We start from the raw sequence: 24,810 nt of genomic DNA, 5'->3' as shown, positions 1-24,810 counted from the left end.
AGAAACTGAGGGTCAGAGAAGCAAACCGATTTGCCCAAAGCACTGTGGAGAGTTCGTTGTTGGAATGTGTGCTCACAAGCATGTACCAGAGTGAGATAGAACGTGGGGCAGCCCTGGCCTCTCTGGACAAGACCCCGGGTGGGGACGGGGGCGGGGGGTCCTTGGCCTTGGAGGGCAGCCCTGCTGCTTCTTTTCCATTCTTTTACACACTCTTCTCCTTGCACTGCCTGGGGGACCAAGGCCAGGTGAGCTGTGACTTCTCCAGCATCCTTCTCTCATGAGATCCTCCACTTCGGCCCTGCAGAGGTGGCCTTATCATCATGCCCATTTCTCAGAGGAGGATACTGATGGACACAATGAAGTATTTGCCCCAAATACCTCAGCCCTAAGGGGTCAACCTGGCTTCTGTATCTAAACTCTACCACTCTTTCCCCTCCTTTTCTCTGCCCAAAGAAGGCTGGCTTGGCACCAGCCTTGGCACCATGTCTTTCCTTTAGGAATGCCCAAGATGCGTCCTTCCACAAGCAGGCTTCTAGGCTTGGTTGAGCATTGCCCTCCTCTTCCCTCATGAGGCTGGGAGGGGGCCTCCTCCTGAGGGTCTTGTCTCATCTCTAAAATGAGGGCAAAACCTCCCATTTCATGTATATGATTGTGAAGCTTGCATGAGAAATGAGAGACAGCACATAGAAGTGGTTAATGTGTGGCAGTTATACAACTGCTATCATATAAAAACTTCTAGGGTATGAAACCATTATAAGAATTCCAGGAATTGGAAAGAATGAGTAATAAGACCCTACCCCTTGATTCAGTTTTCAAAGACTCCTGGTTGAGAGGGCTTTATTTGTTTACTATCCATCTCTTCCACAAGCTCCACGTTCCATGGAAGCTTATGTCAGTCCTCCTCACTGCGTGAACCATAGTATCGTTCCCCCCGAACACAGTTTGGCGTGGTGTTCAATAACTGTGTGGAATCAATAGACAGACAGGTCAACGAACCATTTCTGAGCAGTTGTAAGCCTCCACCTCCTCATACATAAAATGGGGATATTAATACGTACTGCCTAGGTGGTCATGAGTGCTAAACGAATTAAGGATGTAAACCTGCCTCATGTGGGGAACTTTGACTTTCCCTGGGTGCTTTCTACCTGATTTTGCCCAATAGCTCTTTCCCAAGAGCCTTCTATGTGCCAAACATCAAGAACATTTCGGTCATATCAGGGGGCGGGGCGGGGGCTTAGACGAGAGTTAGAAGTTCCAGGTCAGACCTTCTAAGAGCCAGGTGGGTGCCTTTGGAGATGGGCTGAGATTCAAGGGGTGGGGAGTCAAAGAGCTCCCTGGTGGCTCAGTGGGTTAAGGATCTGATGTTACCACTGCTATGGCTCAGGTTGCTGCTGTGGCATGAGTTCGATCCCTCGCCTGAGAAGTTCTGCATGCCACGAGATCTGCCAAATAAAAGAGGGGTGAGGTGGGGAGTCAGTAGTCCTGGAACATGCCCGACTCTGCCACTAGCCCACTGGGTCATCTTGATCCCAACCTTAACCCATCTCTCCGGGCCTTAGTGTCCCCAGGTATAAAGAGGAAGGTAGGAGTTCCCTTTGTGGTTCAGTGTGGCTTACAAACCCGACTAGTATCCATGAGGATGCAGGTTTGATCCCTGGCCTCTCTCAGTGGGTTAAGGATCCGGCATTGCCATGAGCTGTGGTATATAAGTTGCAGACGCGGCTCAAATCTGGCGTTGCTGTGGCTGTGGTGTAGGCCGGCAGCTACAACTCCGATTTGACCCCTAGCCTGGGACCCTCCATATGCCACAAGTGCAGGCCTAAAAAGCAAAAAATGAAAATAAATAATTAAAAAAAAAAAAAGAGGAAAGTAATAACTCTTGCCAGCTCTCCCGGGCTGTTCCGAGGCTGCCAGAAGATTACAAATATGAAAGTCCTCAGTTTCCCGACCTGGTACAAACTCAGAGATTGTTATTATTTAAATAAGACCTTACATAAGCACCAAGTTCCTAACCAGCCAGTGATTTCTGGACCCAGGGAAGTCAGAACCTTTGGAGACTTTGGTCTGTTTTCACGCGGTCACTTGGGTCACCGTAGTCATAGGAAACAGTGATGAACTGAGTGATTGGTTAAGAGTAGCTGAGTTGCTCGGAGCTAATTAGCTCCTTGGTTTTCCTTTTTTTTTTTTCCCAACTTCGTCTTCACTGGTTTTATTACCATCATTATTAGGACAAAATATTGCTTGGTATATAGTTCTTTCACATTACTAACCCGCATAAAGAAAAGGTGAAACTCCCTCCCTCCTAATCTTACGTGTTCCAGAAATTGTTGTTTACAGTCGTGTGTGTGTGTGTGAATGGCACACACAGTTTTATATCTGAGCTCTCCTATGGATGCTGGCAGCAACCAGGTTCCATGGATAAGAAAAGGGGCCAGGTGGGGGCTGTGGCAACCAGTAAGCACCGCCCCCCCGCCAAGGTCAGGGCCAGCCACTGGAAGCTTCAGTTCCCCCTTCGTAACTTCAGGGGAGCCTTCTCAACCCTGGCTGCACAAAGGGATCACCTGCAGAGCTTTTAAAAATACTGAGGCCCCAGCCCTGTACTAGAGTCACTAAACCAGAACCTCCAGGCATCCCCAGGAAATGCTAACATTTATCCAGGCCTGAGGAGGACAGCCTGTTATACCCGAGATGCTGGTGGGCTCTGTGGACATCTGATGCCACGTGGCAGCCATGGTCTTGACCCAGCTGGGAAAGGTACAGAGTGAGCTAGAGATGGACGGGGGCTAGGGAGTCACTGGGTCAGAGTTCTTTCTGTTTGGCCATCCCCTGGGGAGCGACTTTGCCCACTGGCATCGGTCTCCTATTAACAGCCCTTCACTTCCTGCTTCAGTGCCCTGGCCTCTGGCCTCGTGAGTTGCATACGGACATGTGTTCCCAACACGGGAGCCCTGAGGCCCTCATGTCCATGGCCCAGGGTGGGATGATCTGAATTTAGTCTTCACACCCCTGCTGGTGGTCAGCAGGGCCAGCCAGCCTCAGGTGCGATAAAAATGACACAGTCAGCCACCGTGGAAACCTGCTCTTTCATGGTACCAGCAGGGAAAGAACAGCCCAGGATGGAGAAGGGAAGAGACTTCCCCAAGCCCCCAGTGAGACAGGGAAAGAGCAGAGGCTGGACTCTAGACCTTTCCTCCCAGTCCCTGTGGCCAAAGACCCCTAGGATTGCATCTGTAGTTAAACAGGTTGAATCTGTGATTGCTGCAGTGAGGGGACGGGTACAGCGCGGGCAGCCAGCATCAGCTCAGTAAGAGGGTGTCAGAAAGCACCTCTCATGGGATTCAGTCTTTGGTTGGAGCATTTGGGGTAGGGTCAGGGGTAAGGAAGCAGGGTTTGCTGTAGATGGGGTGCTGTCAGAAACTGAGGACAATTCTGTGATTAGGTACGAAGTATTTTTTGGAACTAGGTAAGAAGACATTTATCAAGAAATAGGGATGCTTGGTATTTTGTGGGTGGCATGTGGCTTTGCACTTAAATAAGGTTATGAAGAGTCCTTGCTCTGGCTTATTTTATCAGTCTCAGAGTGACTTTGTCTGAAGTCGGTGATGTGTAAGATTACTTAGGTCCAACAAGAGAACGATCTGGCGTATCTGGGTCAGACCAGTTCCAGACGTCAGGGGCCACTTTTTTATTCTTTCTTAATAGTAACCCACTTTTACTAAATCCAAACTTACTGCTCAGATTCCTATTAAATTTTTTTAAATCAGGGTCTTGCAAACTTGGGCCCACCAAATCTAGACTGCCACCTGTTGTTGTTGCCATTGCTGTTTTATACAGCCTGTGAGCTAAGCACAGTCCTAATGTTTTCAAATGGTTGGATACATCAAAAGAAAAATATTTTATAATATGTAAAGATTATACGAAATTCAAATTTCAGTGTCCCAAAAATAAAGGTTTAAGAGTTCCCTGGTGGCTCAGCAAGTTAAGGACTCAGTATTGTCACTGCTATGGTGTGAATTTGATCCCTGGCCTGAGAACTTCCACATGCCATGGGCCTGTGCCCCTCCCCGCCCCCCCCAAAAAAGAAAGAAAACTTTTCAGACAATTGGTGATTGCTGATCTTAGTACATACATACATACATAAAGGTTTAGCCATACTTACTCATTTCTATATTGTCTATAGCTGCTTTCATTACCATGGCAGATTTGAGTGCTTACAACACAAATTATATGGCTTCCAAAGCCTAAAATATTTACTGTCTGGCCTCTTATAGAAGTTTGCTATCTCTGCTTTAAATGATGGTTTTTTTTGTTTTGTTTTGTTTTTGTCTTTTGCCTTTTTACAGCTATACCTGCGGCATATGGAGGTTCCCAGGCTAGGGGTCAAATTAGAGCTGTATCCACTGGCCTACACCACAGCCACAGCAACACAGGATCCAAGCCACATCTGCCACCTACACCACAGCTCATGGCGAAGCTGCATCCTTAACCAACTGAGGGAGGCCAAGGATCCAACTGGCATCCTCATGGATGCTAATTGGGTTCATTAACTGCTGAGCCAAGATGGGAACTCCTAAATTATGTTTTAGTTGTTCAGGCTACTTTTAGTTGTTCAAGTACTGACTGAAGACTGGGTTTGGGGCTTTTTTGTTTTTGTTTTTTCTTTTGTCTTTCTAGGGCCGCAACCACGGCATATGGAGGTTCCCAGGCTAGGGGTCCAACGCAGGATTCGAGCCGCATCTGCGACCTACACCACAGCTCGTGGCAACACCCGGATCCTTAACCCACTGAGCGAGGCCAGGGATCAAACCCAAGTCCTCAAGGATGCTAGTCGGGTTCGTTAACCACTGAGCCATGACAGGAACTTCAAGACTGGGTATTTATTTCTCCCATTTCTGGAGGCTGCAAAGTCCAAGGTCAAGGCGCCTGCAGATTCAGCGTCTGTTGAGGGCCTGTTTCGTGGCTCATAGACAGCCATCTTCTCACTGCGTCCTCACGTCCTCACGTGGTGGAAGGGGCAGAGCAGCTCTGCGGGGTCTCTTTTATAAGGGTGCTAGTCCCATTCATGAGGGCTCCCCCCATGACCTAACCACCTCCCCCAAACTCCACCGCTTAATACCATCACATTGGGAATTAGGTTTCAGGGTACCAGGGTACGAATCTGGAGGAGATGAAAACATTCCGTCTATAGCAAATGAATCAGCTCTAATCCCCTTGATAACCTTAAGGGAATTATTACTTCCATTTTATGAATTAAAGAGGTTCAAGGAGATCAAGGGATTTATTTAAGCCAGAGCTTCTCAACACGACATCATTGACATTTTGGGTGGGCTAATTCTTGTGGGAGCTGACTTATATACTGTAAGATGTTTAGCAGCACCCTTGACCTCTGACCACTAGATACCAATACACCCCTACCACCCCCATCCCAGTTGGGACAACCAAAAATGCTTGTCCTCCAGACATGATCCAGTGTCCCTTGGAGGCAGAATCAGCCCCAGCTGAGAACCGTACTGATCTGAGGAGCTAGGATTTGAACCCAGAACCCCTGTGATCAGCTGCCAGTCAAACTCCCAGTGCCCTGGGATGGATTCTTTTGCCCGGGGTGATGGCTTCAGCTGCAGGAACTTTTAATCCCTTTAATTGTCTCCAAGACGTATCTAAGTCTCCTGCGGGAAGACTGACCTACAAGCAAGGGATACTTGTAAAACAAAGTCGGGTCCTGTCCTGACTCTCCTCGGCTCAAACATCCCCTGGCTCCACTCCCATCTGACTCCGAGGAGAAGCTAAAGTCCTTACTGTGAGCCCTAAGATCTCTGTGTGCCCCGGCTCACTTCCCCAACCCCACCCGTACCACTTCCCCCACCTCACCTCTGTGTCTCCCTCTTCCTCATGCCCCTCTCCTGCCCACTTATCTCCCTTCTGCTCCCCAGCACACCAGAGACACTCTCACCTCAGGGCCTTTACACTTGCAGTTCCTATTGCCCTCTTCCCACAGCTCTGCATGTGATTGGCTCCTTTCTACCCTTGAGGTCTCGGCTTAAATGCCGTCAGCTCATATATCTTCTCTGTTGACCTGATCACACTCTGCCATCACTTGCCATCACATGGCCCAGTTTTATTTCCTCTATCACCTTCGTCACAGTCTGAATTTTCTTTTATTTGGTAATTGTCTGGCTCCCTTTCAAAAATGTAACTTTCAGTGGGAGCAAGGACATTGTCTTATATTATTCACTTTGTACTCCAAGCTCATAGTCAGTAGTACATAGTAGGTGCTCAATAAATGCTTTTTGAATGAATGAATCATTCATTGGGATCACCTGTCCCATTGTTGATCCATTACCACTCACAGATAGTCTTTCCCAAACATCCCTTTGACAATGACAGGTTAGCCCACGCTTGAGTTATGGGTTGTCAAGCAGCTTGCAGGTAACTTCTTTCTGCCCACGGGCCTGAAGCCATCTCCAAATAGGGATGGGTGGAAGAGGAGGATGGAATTTTGAGTGCCTTTTTTTTTTTTTTAATGCAATGACTAGTATAGGCCGGGACTTGAAGAAGCATTCTTGATTGACTGCGCAAGAATGGGACACTCCTGTCCCATTTACTACATCACACTAAAGACATCCCACTCTTTCCTCCTAGCTGCTGTGCGAAAAAACGGCCTGCACACTGTGCCCACGGAGATGCAATTTATTGCCGGCACAGAAGAGTGAGTTCCTGGTGAAAGTCATAGAGGAGCCAGTGCTTGATCCAAGGAGATGATGAACCCGAATTCAATGCTGCAAGCAATCCCCTTCCCCTGCCCCACCCCACCCTCTCTTGTCCTCTAAGGGGCCTAATGCCCAGGTTTCCCCCACTTATCCATGGCTTAGGCGTGGACCTCCACAGCCTCCTAGGAAACAGTGAAAGTGGAAAGGGCAGGGGAGCGCAGTAAATCCCCAGAGGTCTGCTGAGGCGGAGGGTCTGGAAAGAGGGGCCAGCAGAGCAGGAGGCAAGACCAGATGACAATCAGTGAGGAGGGGGTGTACAGGTCAGGTGGTTCTAAAGACAAAAATATCCCAAGACAATAACCACCCTTCATGCTGTGTGACTTAGGAAGTATCTTGGCACTGACGGCACATTCGGTCTTTGGTGCCTTTTGTACCTGGCAGCATGGTTAAGATGCAGGGGTTTGGGCCACACAGACCTGACTTTGAAACCTGGCTTTGCCTCATACTGGCTCTGTGATTTGGACAAGTCACTAAACCTCTCTGAGCCTCGGTTAGTTTCATGTACCAACTGGACACGGTATCAGAGCGTACCTTACAGGACTGTTTTGAGACTAAATGAGATCATGTAGATAAAGCAGGTTGCTGGGCCTTCCATGCAGGATGGTAACGCTTATTATTAATGATATTTTTATTTTAATTTGATGGTGATGAAATAAGGAACTTGCTCAAGGCACTGCTGGGCATCAGTTGGCTCTGTTCCATTCATTCAACAAATATTTATAGAGAGCTTACAGTGAGCCAGGTACTGTCAGGGATACAGCAACAAATAGACAAAAACCCTGCCCTGTGGAGCTAACATCCCAGTGATAAGAAACAAATACACAAGTCAAATCCACAGTGTGTCAGAAGGTTAGTGAGTGCTGTGCAGGAGAGCACAGCAGGAAAGAGGACTAGGGAGGGGGCCGGGGTGGAGAATGGGCAATTCTAAAATGGGCAGTCCGGGAAGGTCTCACAAAAAGATCATCCTTGAGTAAACATCTGTAGAAGGTGAAATGTCATGTGGGATCTGGGGAAAGAGTGTTCTCAGCAGGGAGACCAGCAGGTACAAAGGTCCTGAGACCTCAGAGCCAGCCAGGAAGCCATTGTGGCTGGAGCTGGGTCAGTAGAAGTAGGAGGTGGGTCAGAAAGATTGCTTGTGTGGCCAGAGGACAATGGTAGAGGGACAAAGAGGACCTCAGAGGCCACTGATGTAGCTTTGACTTTGAGTGAGCTGGGAGCTGATGGAGGGTTCTAGCAGAGAAGGGATATGATTTTATGTAAGTTTGTTTTATACCACAGCCCATGTGCCTTCCTGGCACCATATCTGGGGGCTTTGAATCCAGCTTTTGAGATATGGGTTCTGCGATTGGCCCAGCCACTCACTACTCTGCAGCCTGAGAATTCATTGTAAGCATCTACCCATACAGAGCTTGTGCTGAGTCTGCTGCCAAAGACTGATGCCCACTCTCTGGAACCCCATACCCATTGGCTCCCCACTCTGGGCCTCAGTTTCCCGTCCAAAGAAGGAAAGCATTGCAAAGATGTGCCTTAGGGCTTTTTCTGCTCCCATTCTCCTCTGAGGCTCATTCTGGTTGGGGCCCGGGTCTGTGGGGGCCCACAGGTTCCTGACCAGGCCTCCCACCCTGAAAAGTCAGGCCCTGGCATCTGTCTCAGCTGCTTCCAGTCCTTGTCTTCCTTTAAGACCCTAGATCCATCCCCACCGCCCTCTGGAGAAGGGCCCTCTCATGAGAAGATAATTGAAGGCCAGAAGATAATTGAAGTATCTTTCATTCTTTAAAGAAAATGTGATTTATTACACAAGACAATTCTTGATTTCATTCACTTATAAATACATTATAATTGCAAATTACATATAACTATAGGTTTTAAAAAACCTCTTTTTTTTTGGCTTTTTTTTTTTTTTTTTGCTATTTCTTTGGGCCATTCCCGTGGCATATGGAGATTCCCAGGCTAGGGGTCGAATCGGAGCTGTAGCCGCTGGCCTACTACACCAGAGCCACAGCAACGCGGGATCCGAACCGCGTCTGCAACCTACACCACAGCTCACGGCAACGCAGGATCGTTAACCCACTGAGCAGGGGCAGGGATCAAACCTGCATCCTCATGGTTCCTAGTCGGATTCGTTAACCACTACGCCACGACGGGAACTCCTAAAAAACCTCTTAAACAAAAAGAAAAATGTACTCAATGTCTTGCTCCCAAAGATAGATGAAAACAGCTGGGTGAATACCATTCTAGAACGTTTCTTGATATCTCTCTATATCCACAAGTGCATATCGTTAATAAAAAATTGATCATGCTACATATATCATTTTATAACTTACCATCTCACTTAATGGAGTATAGTGGGCATCTTTCGCTTCAAGAAATTTGTGTCAACATGGTTATCTTTTAATTATAAAAATCAACAATTCTTAATTTTATTTTTTCCCCAAATTCCTCAACTGTACCACAAAAATAACCCAGAAAATACAAATCAAAAGTGAAAGAGGAGTTCCCATTGTGGCTCAGTGGAAACAAACCTACTAGTATCCTTGAGGATGCAGGTTCAATCCCTGGCCTCACTCATTGAGTTAAGGATACAGGGTTGCTGTGAGCTGTGGTATAGGTCACCGACATAGTTCAGATCTGGCATTGATGTGGTTGTGGTGTAGCCCGGCAGCTGCAGCTCCAATTCAAGCCCTAGTCTGGGAACTTGCATATACTGCACCTGCAGCCCTTAAAAAAAAAGAAAGAAAGAAAAAAAAAAAAAACCTAATTCCATCCCCAAGAAAGACACCAAAACAACTTTGTGTATACCATTCTAGACTTTTCTTAATACTCATATATTCATGAATTATGTGAATATTTTTAAAATAAACAAAGTAGTTCTGTCACCTACCTTTTCACATTATATAGTGGACAGCTTTCATCTTAATAAACACCCATCTAAATCATCATTTTTAGTAGTTGCGTTGGTGTTCCATCCAGAAAGATCATCTTTATTTGGTCAATCCCTTTTTGATGGATATTTAGGTTGTTTTCAATTTATTTCTTATGAATCTTTTTATTACCATGTTAATATGTGCAGGATATATAACATTCACTTTTTTTGGCCATGCCCGCAGCATGCAAAATTCCCTGGCCAGGGATGGAACCTGTGTCACAGCTGTGACGATGCCAGATCTTTAATCGGCTGAGCCACCAGGGAACTCCAGGTTGTTTACAATTTAAATTATATTTAATACAAATTATTTCTTTATGACAAATTCTTAGTGTAGATCACCTGAGCCGAAGGGTTGCTCATTTTTGGAGATGTTTGGTGCCTATGCCACTTTCCTTCTAGAAAGGTCACTTAGCTCTTCTGACCTGAGCAGTGCACTTCCGCACAAGGTCTAGAATTCCGATGTGTTCTGAATGGCTTCTCTTTGGGTTTGTTTAAAGCAAAGACTGTCCTGAGGAGGCGGAGGCTCCAATGGATCTTCAGGCCAACTCCAGGAAGGAGGAGGAATATCGCAGGAACATCTGGAAGGGGTTCCTCATCTCCATTCCCTACTCGGCCAGCATCGGGGGCACTGCCACCCTCACGGGCACAGCCCCCAACCTCATCCTGCTTGGCCAGCTCAAGAGGTAAAAGCAGGGGTTTTACTCCCCGGCTGGGGTTTCTGCTCCTCCTACTCCTCTCCTTCCTCATTCAAAACTCAGGGCTGTGGATTGAGTGTCTCCTATCGGCAGGACTCTGGGGACCCAACGATGCGCAAATCCCAGCGAAGTCCCTGCTCTGAGGAACTTCCATTCTGGTGGAAGAGATGAGCGATATGGGGAAAAGTTAAAGAATATATAATATGTTGGTGTGATAAGTTAGGAAATAAAGCAGGATCGGGGGTAGAGGTGACACGAGTGGGTGCTGTTTCATGTAGGTTGGTCAGGGCTGTGCCATCCTCTGGTATGGTGACATTTCGGCAGAGACCTAGAAGTGAGGGGTGAACTTTGTGGACACAGAAGGGACGAGCATCCCAGAAAGAAGAAATAGCCTGTGCGAATGTGGGAACCATCCCGGGGACAGCACAAAGAAGGGGACAACATAAGAAGAAGCCAGATGCAGGCAACCGCTTTAAGGGCCGGCTCTTCCTTCATGTGAGCTGGGGAGTCAGTGGAGGGCTGAGAGCAGAGGGCTGACATGATGTGACAGCTGTTCCTAAAACTAACCCCAGTGGGAGGCGTTGGTCTGAGGCTGTGATGTCCCATGAGAAGCTTTGCAGCCAGGCACCCGGGCCAGCAGTGGAGTGGACTCTGCCAACAGATAAAATCTCCCCGTCATTGAAACTGTTCAAACAGTCATTGGGTAGTTGTCTGTCCGGGTGTGAGAATCAAAGAGATTCTCATGCATGACATCAACTCCATTATTCCAAACCTCTAAGTTTGAAGATTAATGAAATTCTTGTATTTCAAGATTCAGAGATTTTCATATTCTAGGATTCTGAGAGGTAGAGTTTCTAAGACTTCATTGCAGTGGAGATGTATCATATATTCATTTAATCAATGTCAATCCAAATGGAAGCATTTGACAAACAGACAGCAACAAAAGTACTTGATATTCAGCATGGCCCCCGTGCTGGCCAACTTTTTTTTTTTTAATCTTTTTTTTTTTTTCTTTTTTTTTTAAGGGCGGTGCCCACAGCATATGGAGGTTCCCAGGCTAGGGGTCAAATAAGAGCTGTAGCTGCCAGCCTACGCCACAGCCACAGCAATGCCAGATCCAAGCCACATCTGTTAACTTACACCGCAGCTCATGGCAATGCGGGATCTTTAACCCACTGAATGAGGCCAGGGATCGAACCTGTGTCCTCATGGATGCTAGTCAGATTCGTTTCCGCTGGGCCACAATGGGAACTCCTGGCCAATTTCTTTATCTGGTATTCAACCAGAGAATCCAGGACTTTCCTGACTGATAGAGGGAAAGCTGGCTGGGGTGGTCTTCCTGAGAGTGGGCTTAGTGTACTTAAATCAGTACTATACTTGCGGGTAGTCACAGTTATTTTCATGAGAAAATTTAAGCACACCCATGTCTTACCTCATGAGCAGATTTTATTTTATTTTATTTTATTTTTTGTCTTTTTGCCATTTCTTGGGCCGCTCCCGCGGCATATGGAGGTTCCCAGGCTAGGGGTCTAACCGGAGCTGTAGCCGCCGGCCTACACCAGAGCCACAGCAATGCGGGATCCAAGCCGCATCTGTGACCTACACCACAGCTCACGGCAACGCCGGGTCCGTAACCCACTGAGCAAGGCCAGGGATCGAACCCGCAACCTCACGGTTCCTAGTCGGATTCGTTAACCACTGAGCCACAACGGGAATTCCATGGGCACATTTTAAAACCTTAACTCTCCACCATATGCTCAGGGTCCCAAATCCTTGAATTTTAAGATTATAATTTAAAATAAAATAAAATAAAATAAACAGTGATTCTCAGCCATGGGTGCATTTTAGAATGCCCAAGGAAGGTGAAAAAAAATATGCCTGGGTCTCAGTTGCAGAGATTCTGATTCAAGAAGTATGGAATGGGGGCCAGGCATTTTCCCAATTGATTTAAGCCCACTGCAAACCCTTGGTGTTTTTTCAGCTCCAGCCTTTGAGCAAGACCTGGCTATGTGACTGAAAAACCAGAAGCCAAGATGGTCCAGCTTCAGAGATGGGGACAATCTGAGTGGACCTCTTAGTGTCCTCAGTGAGCAGGAAGTGGCAGCAAAGGGGCAGTTGACTGGGAGGATAAAGCAGGGTGTTCGGTACCAGTTCTGGCTGGAGCACGTCCTCAGGGCTGGAGAGGAAAGATGTGGGCTCTGGGGGCTTGGGGACTGGTCCTGAGTTGGGGAAGGGAGAGAATGGGGGAGGGGCAGCTGCTCTCAGGCTGCCTGCCTGCTCTGATGTGAGCAGGTCTTTGTTTCAACTTGAAAAAAAAAACTAGGGGGAAAGTGCTGGAAGGAGGGGATTTGAAAGGAATGCCAAGTAATGGGGGTTCTGACTCTCCAGCGGGGAACCTGGGGAGACAGGGAAATGGCTGCCCCGAGTGTGCTCCTTGGCCTTGGCTCCCCAAATACGTTTCATTAGTTTATTCTGATTATACATGATATAGGCACATTAGAGAACACTCAGAAAATACAGAGAAAGGGAGTTCCCATTGTGGCTTAGCAGGCTAAGAACTCGACTAGCATCCATGAGGACACAGGTTCGGTTCCTGGCCTTGCTCAGTGGATTAAGGATCTGGCGTTGCCATGAGCTGTGGTGTAGGTCACAGATGTGGCTCAGATCTGGCATTGCTGTGGCTGCGGTGTAGGCCAGCAGCTATAGCTCTGATTCGACCCCTAGCCTTGGAACTTCCATATGCCGCAAGTGTGGCCCTAAAAAAGCAAAAAATAAATAAATAAATAAAACCGTTGAGTACTCTCAATCCCACTGCTAATATTTAGCGGCCTTCCCTGACTTTTCCTCTGCGTGTACATGCCTGTGCCTCGCGCGGCGCCCTCGGGACCTGACCTCCCTCTTTTCTCCAGTTTCTTCCCACAGTGCGACGTAGTGAATTTCGGCTCCTGGTTCATCTTCGCCTTCCCTCTCATGCTGCTGTTCCTGTTGGTGGGCTGGCTCTGGATCTCCTTCCTGTATGGCGGGATAACCCTGAGGTACTCTGGTGTTGAACTTGAACTTTGAGCAGGGTGAACTGTGCTGGGGTCCCAGCTGCCTGCCCACTTCCTAAGTCATCAGGACTTCATGTTGGATGTGGCACCCGTAGTCACCCTCGCCTCCCAGGGACGTGGGGGTCACAGGTGGTGTAGGAACTTGCCTGCCAAGCCCAGGCCCTCCGTGAATGTCACCCTCCATCAATAATTACTAATCATATTGTTCCTTAAGTAAGGGATACCCTTATCCCAGAGGAGAAGCACAGTGTTTCCCGTTTTAAGGGGCCACAGTACAGGAGATAATTTGGGGCACCATGAGGACAAGTCACACTGACCCAGAGAGTGAGAAAAATATTCCTTTATCAACTCATAGAATTGACCTGCTTGTACTAGGAAGACAGTTTCAGCAGGCTGAGGAGAAACTAACGGTAGGCAGGGAGAATTCTTCCCACCTGTGCCTCCCGTTACCCATCACCCTGTACATCCCCCTAAAAGGGTATATCCATTTGTATTGGTTTCTTGGGTAATCACAGACTGAGTCTAGTTCTGGACTGAATCTATTTCTGGACTTTCTCTTTCGTTTTCTTTGTTTGTCTGTTTATTCATGAGTCTGTTTGACCCCCCCACCCCACCCCCATCCCACCCCCACCCCACCAAAGGATTTTAAGCCTGGGAGTCATGCGATCAGATTCACACTTTTAAAAGAGCATCCAGGCTCTTTTACAAGTGGGGAGGGCAGATTTTAGAAACAGAACACAGAGGCAGGGAGGCTGCTTAGCAGACTGGTATGGCCTCCAGAACAGAGAGATTACAAGGCCTGGCCAGCTGGTGGTGGGGTTGGTGAGAGGTTAGTTATAGCTGCAGTGGCCACTCCTAACCTCCCCACTTTCTTTTTTTCTTTCTTTCTTTCTTTTTTTTTTTTTTCTTTTTGTCTTTTTAGGGCTATATCCGTAGCATATGGAGGTACCTAGGCCAGGGGTCCAATCAGAGCTGCAGCCACTGGTGTACACCACAGCCACAGCAACACAGGATCCAAGCCTCATCTGTGACCAACACCATAGCTCACGGCAATGCCCACTGAGCAAGGCCAGGGATCAAACCTGCATCCTCATGAATGCTAGTCGGGTTTGTTAACCACTGAGCCATGATGGGAACTCCTCCCCACTTTCTGTTTCAGAAGCTGGAGAAAAAAGAAATCTGAGCTCAGAACTGATGCAGAAAATAGGGCTCGAGCCCTGATTCAAGAGGAATTCCAGAACCTGGGGCCCATCAGGTATGTGGCACAGGGGTTCTCTAGGTTGGGAGCGAGCTGGGTTCTAGACTTCCAGGAGACCTACCTCTTGGCTTAACCTCTGATCCCCCTGGGGACTGAATCCCAAGGGAATTTCCAGACCAATGGCCTGGGAGCCTGCATCTTGGCCTGGCGTGGGTGGATACCCCGAGGACCAGAAAACCCCTCAGGCTGCCCTTGGGATGGGGCCTGCCACAGTCCCGCCTAGAGCATGCTTTCCCTCCTGGTTGGCTCCCTCCAAGGAGGCTGCCTTGGGCTTCCAGGACCCATGTGAAAAGAACTAAGAGTCAGCAGGCCTACACCCAAGGTCTGACTCTGCCACTAACTTCTTGAGTGGCCTTGGGCAAGGAACTAACCCTCTCTGGGCCCTGCTCCTCCATCTGTGAAATAAGGACATGGGGTAGATATTTGTTCCAATACTGGAGAATTCTCTCTGCCTCTGTCCACCCCTGTGTGTATGTATGATTGTCGGTCTCCTCTGTGTGTAGGACTGGTCCTCTCTCTTGGCCTATCTCTCTTGGGACCGCCTGGGAAGTGAATTACTTCTTTCAGAAGCTCTCAGAGGCAGGGCCAGGCCCAGTCACACCCAGGGGGCCCCTGCCTGAGGCCTTCCCATGCTTCAGTCCTCCCAAAGGCCACGGTCACCAGGGTGTTTGCATCTCTGTGCCACAGGTTTGCTGAACAGGCCGTGTTCATCCTTTTCTGCATGTTTGCCATCCTCCTCTTCTCTCGGGACCCGAAGTTCATCCCTGGCTGGGCCAGCCTCTTCACCCCCGGGTGAGACTTTGGGGGCCTGTGGGATGGAATGGACTCTGGGATGGGCCGCCTGGAGCTGAGAAGGCAGTGCAGCTGGGGAGAACTGGGCTGGGTGTCCACCTCTTGTCCTGTGTCATTATTAATAGTTACTTCTTCTGATCTCAAAAGATGTTAGGTTTGGATGATAAAACATTTGGGTTCTTACGTTAAAGGCTTTGCCTTTGGAATCAGACAAGCCTGGATTCGAACGCCAGCTCCTCTACTTACAAACTGTGTAACCCTGAGCACATCATTCATTCATTCAATCGTTCTTTGTCAGTCAACATTTATTGAGCACCTATCTTGTGCTCAGTAAACATTACGCTAGATGCTAAGGGCACGTAGAAACAAACAGATTATTGAGGAGTGCTGTGAAAGAAAGAGCAACAAGGTTTCTTATTTTAAAAATAGGGGGCAGCAGCAATGACTTTGGATAGTTCTGGGAAGAACCAAAGTTTAGGAAGAGTGAAAACTAGAGACACACTAGGAACATCTCCTAAAAGCCTGAAGTGGGAACCAACTTAGTACATTTGAAAAACTCAAGGAAACCAATGTAGCCAAGGCCTGGCAAGAAGGGGGGAGAACTGGCTGACACTTGGCTTGAAGAGCAGGTCTTGTTGGACATGCTAGGCATTTTGGTCTTTTTTTTTTTTTTTTTTTTTTTTTAAAGAGAGCAGTGGCAAGTTATTGGAAGGTTTCAAGCTACTTAACTTTAAACTTCTCTGTGCCTCAGCTTCCTCATCTATCAAATGGTATTGTAAGAATCTACTTCTCATTGAATTGTCCTGAGGATCAGTGGGTTAATGCATGTCAGATGATTACGATGTCACATAGAAAGAACTCCGTCAAATGTTAGCTGCATTTATTCGGGGATGGATAGTGGGGCAAAATATTGTTGGGAAGAAGAGTTAGGAGCTGTATCACCACCTAAATGACAAGGACAGGGGTCAGCAAACCAAGGCGCATAGCCAAATCTGGTCTACTGCTTGTTTTTCATATTTTTTAAAATGTTTTTCAGTGGCTAGAGAAAAATCAAAAGACAAATAATATTTTGTGGCATATGAACATTATATGAAGTTCAAATTTCGGTATCTACAAATAAAGTTTTATTGGAACACAGCCACACCAATTCATTTACATATTATCTATGGCTATTTTCAAGCTACGATGTCAAAATTGAATTGTGACAGAGACTGTATGGCCTGCAAAGCCAAAAATATTTATTAGAATGTGCCCTTTATAGGAGAGGTTTACTGACCCCTCCTCGAGGGAGAAGGCTTGCATGGCTTGGATGAAAGTAGTAGCTGGGAGTTCCCTGGTGGCCTAGTGGTTAAGGACTTGGTATTGTCACTGCTGTGGTTCAGGTCCAGTCCCTGGCCTGGGAACTTGCACATGCCACAGGCATGGAAAAAAAAAAAAAATAGTAGCAGTGGAGACGGAGCAGTCATGATATATATCAAAGCTAGAAATGATAGGACTCTCTACTGGGTTGGGTTTGGGAGCAAGACAGTTAATTGAAGAAGAGCATTTCTTTAGGGGGTCGGGGGTGGCTTATCAATAATTCCGTCTGGGACTTAGTTTAGACGTGTCAAGTCTAATATGCCTTTCAAATCCTGTAAAGGGTGGTTGGATTTGCAAGCCTGGAGCTTAGAGGAGGTGTTAGGCTGCCGATATAAATCTGGGGGTTACCATGTAAATTTCAAATTTAAATCCATAGGAATTGATGGGCTCTGCGAGGGAGAGAGGAGAGGAGAGGAGAGAAGCCTCTGTGGAACCCCAGCGTTTAGGAGCTGGATCATGAATGGTCTCATTAGGGGACTGAAGAAGCAGTCAGTGAGGTAGATGGAAACCTTGGAGCAACAGACAAGCACAGGCCAAGAGAGAGGAGTGTTCAAGAAAAAATGAATGGGCAGCTGTGTCCAGTTCTGGTGTGAGTCAGAACACGATTTGGTGAGATCCTATGATTTTGATCAGCAGCATCTAATAGAGATTAATGGGAACCCCATAGGTCATTTAAAAATTTTTTAGTACACATTTTAGAAAGTCCAAAAAAATTCCAGATGAAAGTAATTTTAATGTTTTATTTAACACTATATTATTTCAACATGTGATCAATATAATAAATTATTGTTGGGAGATTTTCTCATCCCTTTTTTCCACTGCATTTTCAAATCTGGTGTATGTGACACTTGCCACATTTCACGTCCACTAGGTGCTTGTGGCTCGTGGCTACCATATTGGATAGAGCAGTTCTACACCCTTCACTCCCTGAGCCCCAGACCACTGCCCCCACCCCTGATAAAATAGGCGATTACTCCAATCTCATGAGGACTAGATAACATAACCTCATGGAGCCAAAAGAAGTGGCTCCTATCACCATTCTTTTATTTTTCCAAAATGTAGGTACTGTTTTTTGTTTTTTTTTTCCAAATGAAAACTGGTGTTGTAAACATTCCAACAATGCAAAGAAAGTGAAAATCACCTAGAACCTCAGTCTCCAGATCTGATCTCCATCTTTTCTGACTTAAAAAAATGCCTGTCTGGGAACTCTTCTACTTACAGAACCATACACATTACTCAGAACTCATGAACTATATCCTTAAAATGGGTGCATTTTAAGTTTTATAATATATGCACCCTAACTAAAAAGCAACCTCTCTAAACACAAGAATTTTTTCAACAGAATATGATTACAGTAAACCTAGTGTGTGTGATTTGCTTTTTTCTTTGTCATTTAGTTACAAAGGTTATGCATACTCACTATAAAAAACTCAAACAATGCTGAATTGAAAAAGTAAAAGTTAGTTGCCCTTCATCTGCCCTCTGGTGCATTCCCCAGAGATTTTCATGATCTACAGTCTGGTGTGTAACATTTCAGGTGCACACCCATAACCCATATTATATACACACACATACAGGTATGTATACGAATAACCAAAAAGGAAAATACAATAATATGATGGACAGTTTGCCATTCCTGACCTACTTCATTCTTTTTAAACACTGCATCGTATTCTATAGAATGGAAGCGTCTGTATTTAACCAATTCCTTTTTGGATTGTGTCCAATACTGCAAATAAAAACTTGCTTTTTAAAAAAAATTTACAAGGTATCTTGGTTGTATTTCCATGCCAGACATAACAATTGATATTATTTTTTTATATTTTTTTAAACAGATGAGGGATATTTCATTATATATATATAGGTATATATTATAATTGTATATTATAACCTACAATTTATATATATAATAATTATATAATTGTATATTATGACATACAGTTTATTTAAACACGTCCCTACTGAATTTGTCCATTTTTTACTCTCCTCAGTAATGAACATCCCTGTACATAGTCTGTGTACAAGAGCTCAATTATTTCCTGAGGAGAAATTCTTAGATGTACAACTGGATCAAGAGGTATTCACACGTAAAGTTTTGAAACATATTGGCAGCTGCCCTTCAGAAAGCGTATTTTCCCAACACCGGTATTTGTTTCTCAACATCCTGATTAGACGTTATGCCCCTTTTCAAGTTTTGCTGTCTGTCAGCCGACAAGTAAGCACTCTGTCCGTGTTTCGGTGGCATTGCTTTGTTACAGGGACCCTGACCGTCTTTTCCACTTTCTTGGCCATTTGAACACTCTTCTTCCCAAACCTGTGGGCGGAAGGCGCTTGTGTTGGCCGTTGGCTCTACGCTTCATTGAACTTGGAGCTAGACTATCTGAGTTCAAGGCCCTCTCCTCCACAGACCAGGGTCTGTCTGGCCCTGAGCAAGTTGCCGTTGCTCTTTGAGCCTCAGATTCCTCATCTGAAGTGGAAGACGCCTGCCCTGGAGGGCTGTTCCAGACTTCTGTGGGCTTCATGTCTCCACAGGACACGTGTGGGTCCTTGGAAGGTGACAGTGGGGCTTTTGAGGGGCTATGAGGTGGGCTCTGTCTGGGCTCTGCCAGTGTGAATGGGCTGCATCTCCAAGTACTAAGCTGCCCATCCCAGGAGGAATGCAAGCAGGAGCTGAACAAATACATACGGGACTGTTACAGGAGCCCTGGTACAGTGATGTGTGGGGGCTCCACCAACCCCGGCCTTCCGTGGCTCTCAGATTCTTCCCTCTTTGATCAAGTCTCTCTTCCTAAGGCCCTGGAATGGGAGGATAAACATTTGTTTGGCTCAAGCAGAGTCTAAACAGCCCAGGGAGCTGTGGATAAAGAGCTTTTGCATCCATGGGCGGCTGCGTCCCCGCTGAGTGCAGTGCAGGACAGAATCCGGTGGTGCCAACAATGTCCCCTTCACGGGGGCCTAATTCCCCTCCACAAATCCTCATTTGCAAATCTGCCAAACCTTGGCCTGCTGAGATGCCTGGGGTCACATGCTTTCGGGCCTTGTCATTGTAGGTTTATTTCTGATGCTGTCACCGGAGTGTCCATTGTCACCATCTTGTTCTTCTTCCCGTGCCAAAGGCCATCTCTCAAGTGGTGGTTGGACTTTAAAGGTAAGGTGGGCAAGGTGAGGGTGTGGGGGGCCTGGAGCAAGGTCATCAGGGGGCTTGTGGCCCTGACCACGTGGTCCCGCTCCTTCCCCTTCCCTGTCGGGGCACTCACCATGTCTGGGTACTCGGGGCTGCCAGAGGTGACAGTCCAGGGCAGGGGGTAGCAATTATAGTCCGTGGGCCCAATCCTGCTGGCTGGCTGTTTTTGTACCACTGTGAGCTAAGAAGAACGGCTTTCACATTTTTAAAATGATTGAAAAGAATCAAAGAAAAACTGTTTCATGGCTCATGAACATGACCTGAAATTCAAATTTCAGTGTCCACAAACGAAGTTTTTGATTTCCTCAGTAAGAAATTTGTGGACATGTATTTTCTTTAGTCCTATAAGAACCTACCCAAGAGCATTCGATTTTGCCTCTTGGCTCACAAAGCCCAAGATATTTACGTTCTGACCCGTTATAGAAAAACTCTGGGAGCAGAGAGGGAGTTGCAAGTCAATTGCCTCAGGGGCCAGGGATGAAAATCTCAATCTGGGTTTAAAAAGATACGAAGTGGTGGGGACTGAGGCTATGAGGTGACGAGGTAGGAAAAGATCTGCCACCCGACAAGCTCTTCCTCCAGGTGTCTGCGTGGCTCTCTCCATCACTTTAGTCAGACTGTCCTGATGTCACCTCCTCAGAGAAGCCTTCTAGGTCTTTGTCACTCTGTCTCTTTACTGTATTTTCTTTTCCTTCATAGCACATAAAATTTCCCAACATTGTACACTTTTTGGTTTACACCAGACTGGAATGTAAGTTTTCCAATGGGAGGAATTTCTCTGTTTTGGCCACTTCCATATCCCCAGTGTCCAGAAGAGAACTTGGCCCGTGGTAGGTCCCCAGTGTACACTTGTTAAATGAGTGACCGATGACTTGCTCCAGGCCAAACCCTGTGCCAGGCTCTTTACACATATGAGCCCCAGTCATCTTCCCAAGTGGTCTCCAAGAAGGGACTATTGCTCCCTTTTGCAGATGAGGACATTGAGGCTCAGAGAGGTCGAGTCGCTGGCTCAAGTCACACAGCCAGGATGGAATTCTAGTTCCACCTCAAAGCCCGTGCTTTCAGCCACTGCTCTAGACAGCAGCCAGCATAAAGTAGAGTTGGGAGTGAGAAATTCAGACAGTTAGAAGCTATGTTTGTAAGAAATAGTGGCAAGAGCATGGCTGGATGGGAAAATAATAAAGGCAATAAGGTTAATTAGCTAACGTTAATGGACATTACCATGTGGTGACCGGTCTTATAAGCACTCACCAATTAACTCCACCTGCATTATGTTTGTTTTTTGTTTTTTTAGGGCCACACCCACGGCATATGGAGGGTCCCAGGCTAGGGGTTAAATTGGAGCTGTAGCCGCTGGCCACAGCCACAGCCACAGCCATGCCAGATCCAAGCCATGTCTGCAACCTACACCACAGCTCATGGCAACGCCGGATCCATAACCCATTGAGCAAGGCCAGGGATCGAACCTGCATCCTCATGGATACTAGTCAGATTCGTTTCCGCTGAGCCCTGATGGGAACTCCTCACCTGCACAGTGGTAAACTCCCCTCAGGGCCTTCTTCCTCTCCCTGTACAACCCCTACCTTTGAGGTGGGGCAAGTCACTTTCTCAGACCTTGGCTGCCTCTTTAATGGAATACCTTAGCACCTGAAGGCAGAGGGCCGGGCCATCTGACATCCCCAGCTGCCCCTGCCAGTCCTGGGCTTAATCCTACATTGAGTTTGGCCCAAGAATCGCCTGGCGGCGTGTGACATCAGAGTCGCACGGGCACACCCATGGTCTTTGTCCATCCGTCTAGTGGAGGAACTTGATTAAGGAGCTTTGATTATCTTTATTTCCCAGTTATAAACTTTTGTTTTAGATAACCGTGCTGTAAATTTTGAAAAAAAGCTGAAAAGGGGAAACAAAATATCAATGGGAGCATAATCAGGAACTGTCCCGGGGGGGCGGGGAGCGGGGGAACCACAGTGATGGGCCAGACCCATCCTCTTCCTGGGAGGGTGCTGGCAGCTGGCAGTGGAAGGTTCCAGCTCAGGAGCGCTTACTCTGCACCAGGCACTGGGCTACGTGTGCCAAAGGTATTATTTGACAAATATTTATGGGGTGACTACCAGGTGCCAGACAGGGACAGTGGGATGCAGCTGAGAACTACAGAAATGGCCCTCTCCACCTACACCCTCCCCACTGCCTCGCTGCCCCCCTCCCCCGGGTGCGTCTATTGTGTTGGCTGAGGAGATGGGGGCTCAGAGAGGCAAGGTCACGTTTCAAGGGCACCCAGTGAGCGAAGGGCCCAGAGGCTCCATCCCCAGGACTGTGCTCTCAGTGCAGGGATGACAAACTGCAGCCCCACGGGCCAAATTGGGCAGCCACCTACAAATTCTATTTGTAAATAGAATTTCATGGAAACACTGCCATACCCACGCATGTCTGTTTTTTCTATGGCTGCTCTCATGCTCCTGTGGCGGCTTCGCTGTGACAGAGACCCACGAAGCCTAAATTAGCCAACCCTTTACAGAAGACATTCGCCGACCCGCTGTTCTAACCACAGCAGACATGCTGCTTTTGAGGAAATGCAAATCCCGGCCAAGATATCCCCTTGGTTTCTATTTCTCCTGAATCTCCTTCCTCTTTTTTTCCTGTCTGTACACACTCAGTTACACAGAAGGCCTCTTCTCTGGTGAATGAGGGTTAAAGTAGCCCTTACCCAGAAGGGCTGTTAGGAGATTTAAAGGGTTTTCTGTGTGTAGAGGTGCGGAGTGCCCAGTTCCAGAAGATTCTCAAGTCTGAGCAGAGCAGAGGCCCCATCATGATGCTTGTGGGGTTTTTCCCTCAAACTTCCAAATCAGATGCTGGAGCCAGCGTGTGTCTTCCTGGAAACCCCTGAGTGTCCCCTCCAAGATGGGGCCGCAGGGGCTGGTGGCCCCTCCTCGGGCTGAGTGTCCTCAGTGCGCCTGTCAGGTCCCCTCCCTGCCCCATGGGGACAGGCGTCCCCTCCCAGGCTGAGTGCCTTCTCTCTGCCCAGCTCCCAACACAGAGACAGAGCCCTTGCTGACGTGGAAGAAGGCTCAGGACATGGTGCCCTGGAACATCATCCTCCTCCTGGGAGGGGGCTTCGCCATGGCCAAAGGCTGCGAGGTGAGAGCGGCCCCGGTCCCCCCGCAGGCTCGGGAGCAGGCGGAGCCGGCAGCACAGGCCCCGCGGGTACCCCGCATTTCCCCACCTGCCCGATGGGAAGATCAGAGGTCCTACCTCACAGCGCTGAGGTACTGTGCCTGGCGCTGCCCGGGAAGAGAGGGAAAAATTATGCTGTGGGCCCTGCAGGGGCTCGCAGTGAGCCTCCTCCTGCCACTGCTGCTGCTGCTACGGCCATGACTAGAGGGTTCTGTGAGCACGGAGGGCCAACACCCAAGCGGGCTCACCCTGTGCCAGCCTGTTCAACAGGCTTCACACGTGTTAACGCATCTAAACGTCCTGAGAAGTCTATGAGATGGATGCCGTCGTTATCCCTACTCTATAGGTTGGGAAACTGAGTCACTGGCACTGAGAAGTCAAGTACCTTGCCTGAGGTCACACAGCTATGTACTCAGTATTAAAATCCAAGGCGTTTGGCTCTAGAGCCTGTGCACTTGACCCCTGTATATTATTGTGAATATTAGCTCCTGGGTGTTACTATTCCTGTTACTCTAGAGGGCTCCGTGAACTCAGAGGCAGAGCCGGGACGAGAGAGAGGCGTGCAAGGCACTGACAGAGCAGAGTTTCCAGAGGCACACATACATTCTCAGGATCATGCTGTCCACAGACGTCATAATGTATCATCTCACTGAATCCTCACTCTGACCCTCCAGGCGAGGGAGTATTTTTATCCCCATTTTACAGGTGGGAAAACTGAGGCCTAGAAAAATGAAGCAGCTCCCTTAAGGTCAGGTAGTTGCCCTCTGCCCAGGAGCTGGGGTTCAAACTCCAGTCCATCTGGTTTCAGAGTCCAGTCCATGAATGGCTCGCTTTCGAGAGGTTCCCAAGCGCCAGACACTGCAGGAAGCACTTTGCAATATTGATTCCGCTAATCCTCAAAGATGCCGCTCAAGCAGATGCTGTTGCTGTCCTCCTTTCAAAGATGAGGAAAGGGGGGCAAATGGAGGCAACCCGAGGCTAAATAAGTTGCCAGCCAAAGACGGCAGAGCCGGGAGCTGAACCCACAGCTCGTGAGGCTGGGCCCCATCCCACCCCTGAATTTCTCCATGTAAGCTCACGTGCTCAAAACCCAGCCAGCTGAGGGGCAATAGGAAGTGTAAGGTAAAGGAAACCTGAAATTACTTTTCAGATTGCTTACTTTTAAAAATTCAACTCTAGGAGTTCCCGTCATGGTGCAGCAGAAACGAATCTGACCAGGAATCATGAGGTTGCAGGTTCGATCCCTGGCCTCACTCAGTGGGTTAAGGATCCAGCGTTGCTGTGAGCTGTGGTGTAGGCTGCAGAGGCGGCTCGGATCTGGCGTTGCTGTGACTCTGGCTTTGGCTGGCAGCTACAGCTCCGATTCGACCCCTAACCTAGCCTGGTAACCTCCATATGCCGCGGATATGGCCCTAAAAGGCAAAAAAAATTTTTTTTAATTCAACTCTAATGATCAGTTTCAAATAGTGTTACAGTGTAAGACACCTGTGAAGGTCAGTACTGGTCAGAAGCCCAGACTTTGGGCTCCGAATACCCGGATTCAAATCCCAGCTCTCCACTCCTTGCTGGGACCCTTTGGGCAAGTTCCTTAACCTCTCTGGGCACCAG

At 47.8% G+C, this 24,810-nt stretch overlaps 1 protein-coding gene across 3 annotated transcripts in view; it reads left to right on the top strand.

The window, feature by feature from the left end:
- SLC13A3 (solute carrier family 13 member 3) overlaps window positions 1-24,810 on the top strand; it is a 78,101-nt gene that overhangs the window by 39,138 nt on the left and 14,153 nt on the right. Inside the window, exons 4-10 of one of the 3 annotated variants that reach the window (XM_003483976.4) lie at window positions 6,640-6,706; window positions 10,191-10,376; window positions 13,298-13,423; window positions 14,598-14,693; window positions 15,384-15,488; window positions 19,898-19,995; window positions 23,054-23,166. In XM_003483976.4, coding sequence (XP_003484024.2) covers window positions 6,640-6,706; window positions 10,191-10,376; window positions 13,298-13,423; window positions 14,598-14,693; window positions 15,384-15,488; window positions 19,898-19,995; window positions 23,054-23,166 — 791 coding nt within the window. The remainder of the gene's footprint in view (window positions 1-6,639; window positions 6,707-10,190; window positions 10,377-13,297; window positions 13,424-14,597; window positions 14,694-15,383; window positions 15,489-19,897; window positions 19,996-23,053; window positions 23,167-24,810) is intronic. The other 2 variants (XM_021078285.1, XM_021078284.1) reach the window with 2 other exon arrangements.

Source organism: Sus scrofa, chromosome 17 (genome assembly GCF_000003025.6).
Source record: "Sus scrofa isolate TJ Tabasco breed Duroc chromosome 17, Sscrofa11.1, whole genome shotgun sequence".
Classification (NCBI taxonomy): domain Eukaryota; kingdom Metazoa; phylum Chordata; class Mammalia; order Artiodactyla; family Suidae; genus Sus; species Sus scrofa.
The sequence above is the reverse complement of the archived record's forward strand: the minus strand, read 5'-3'. Positions and strand labels throughout refer to the sequence as shown.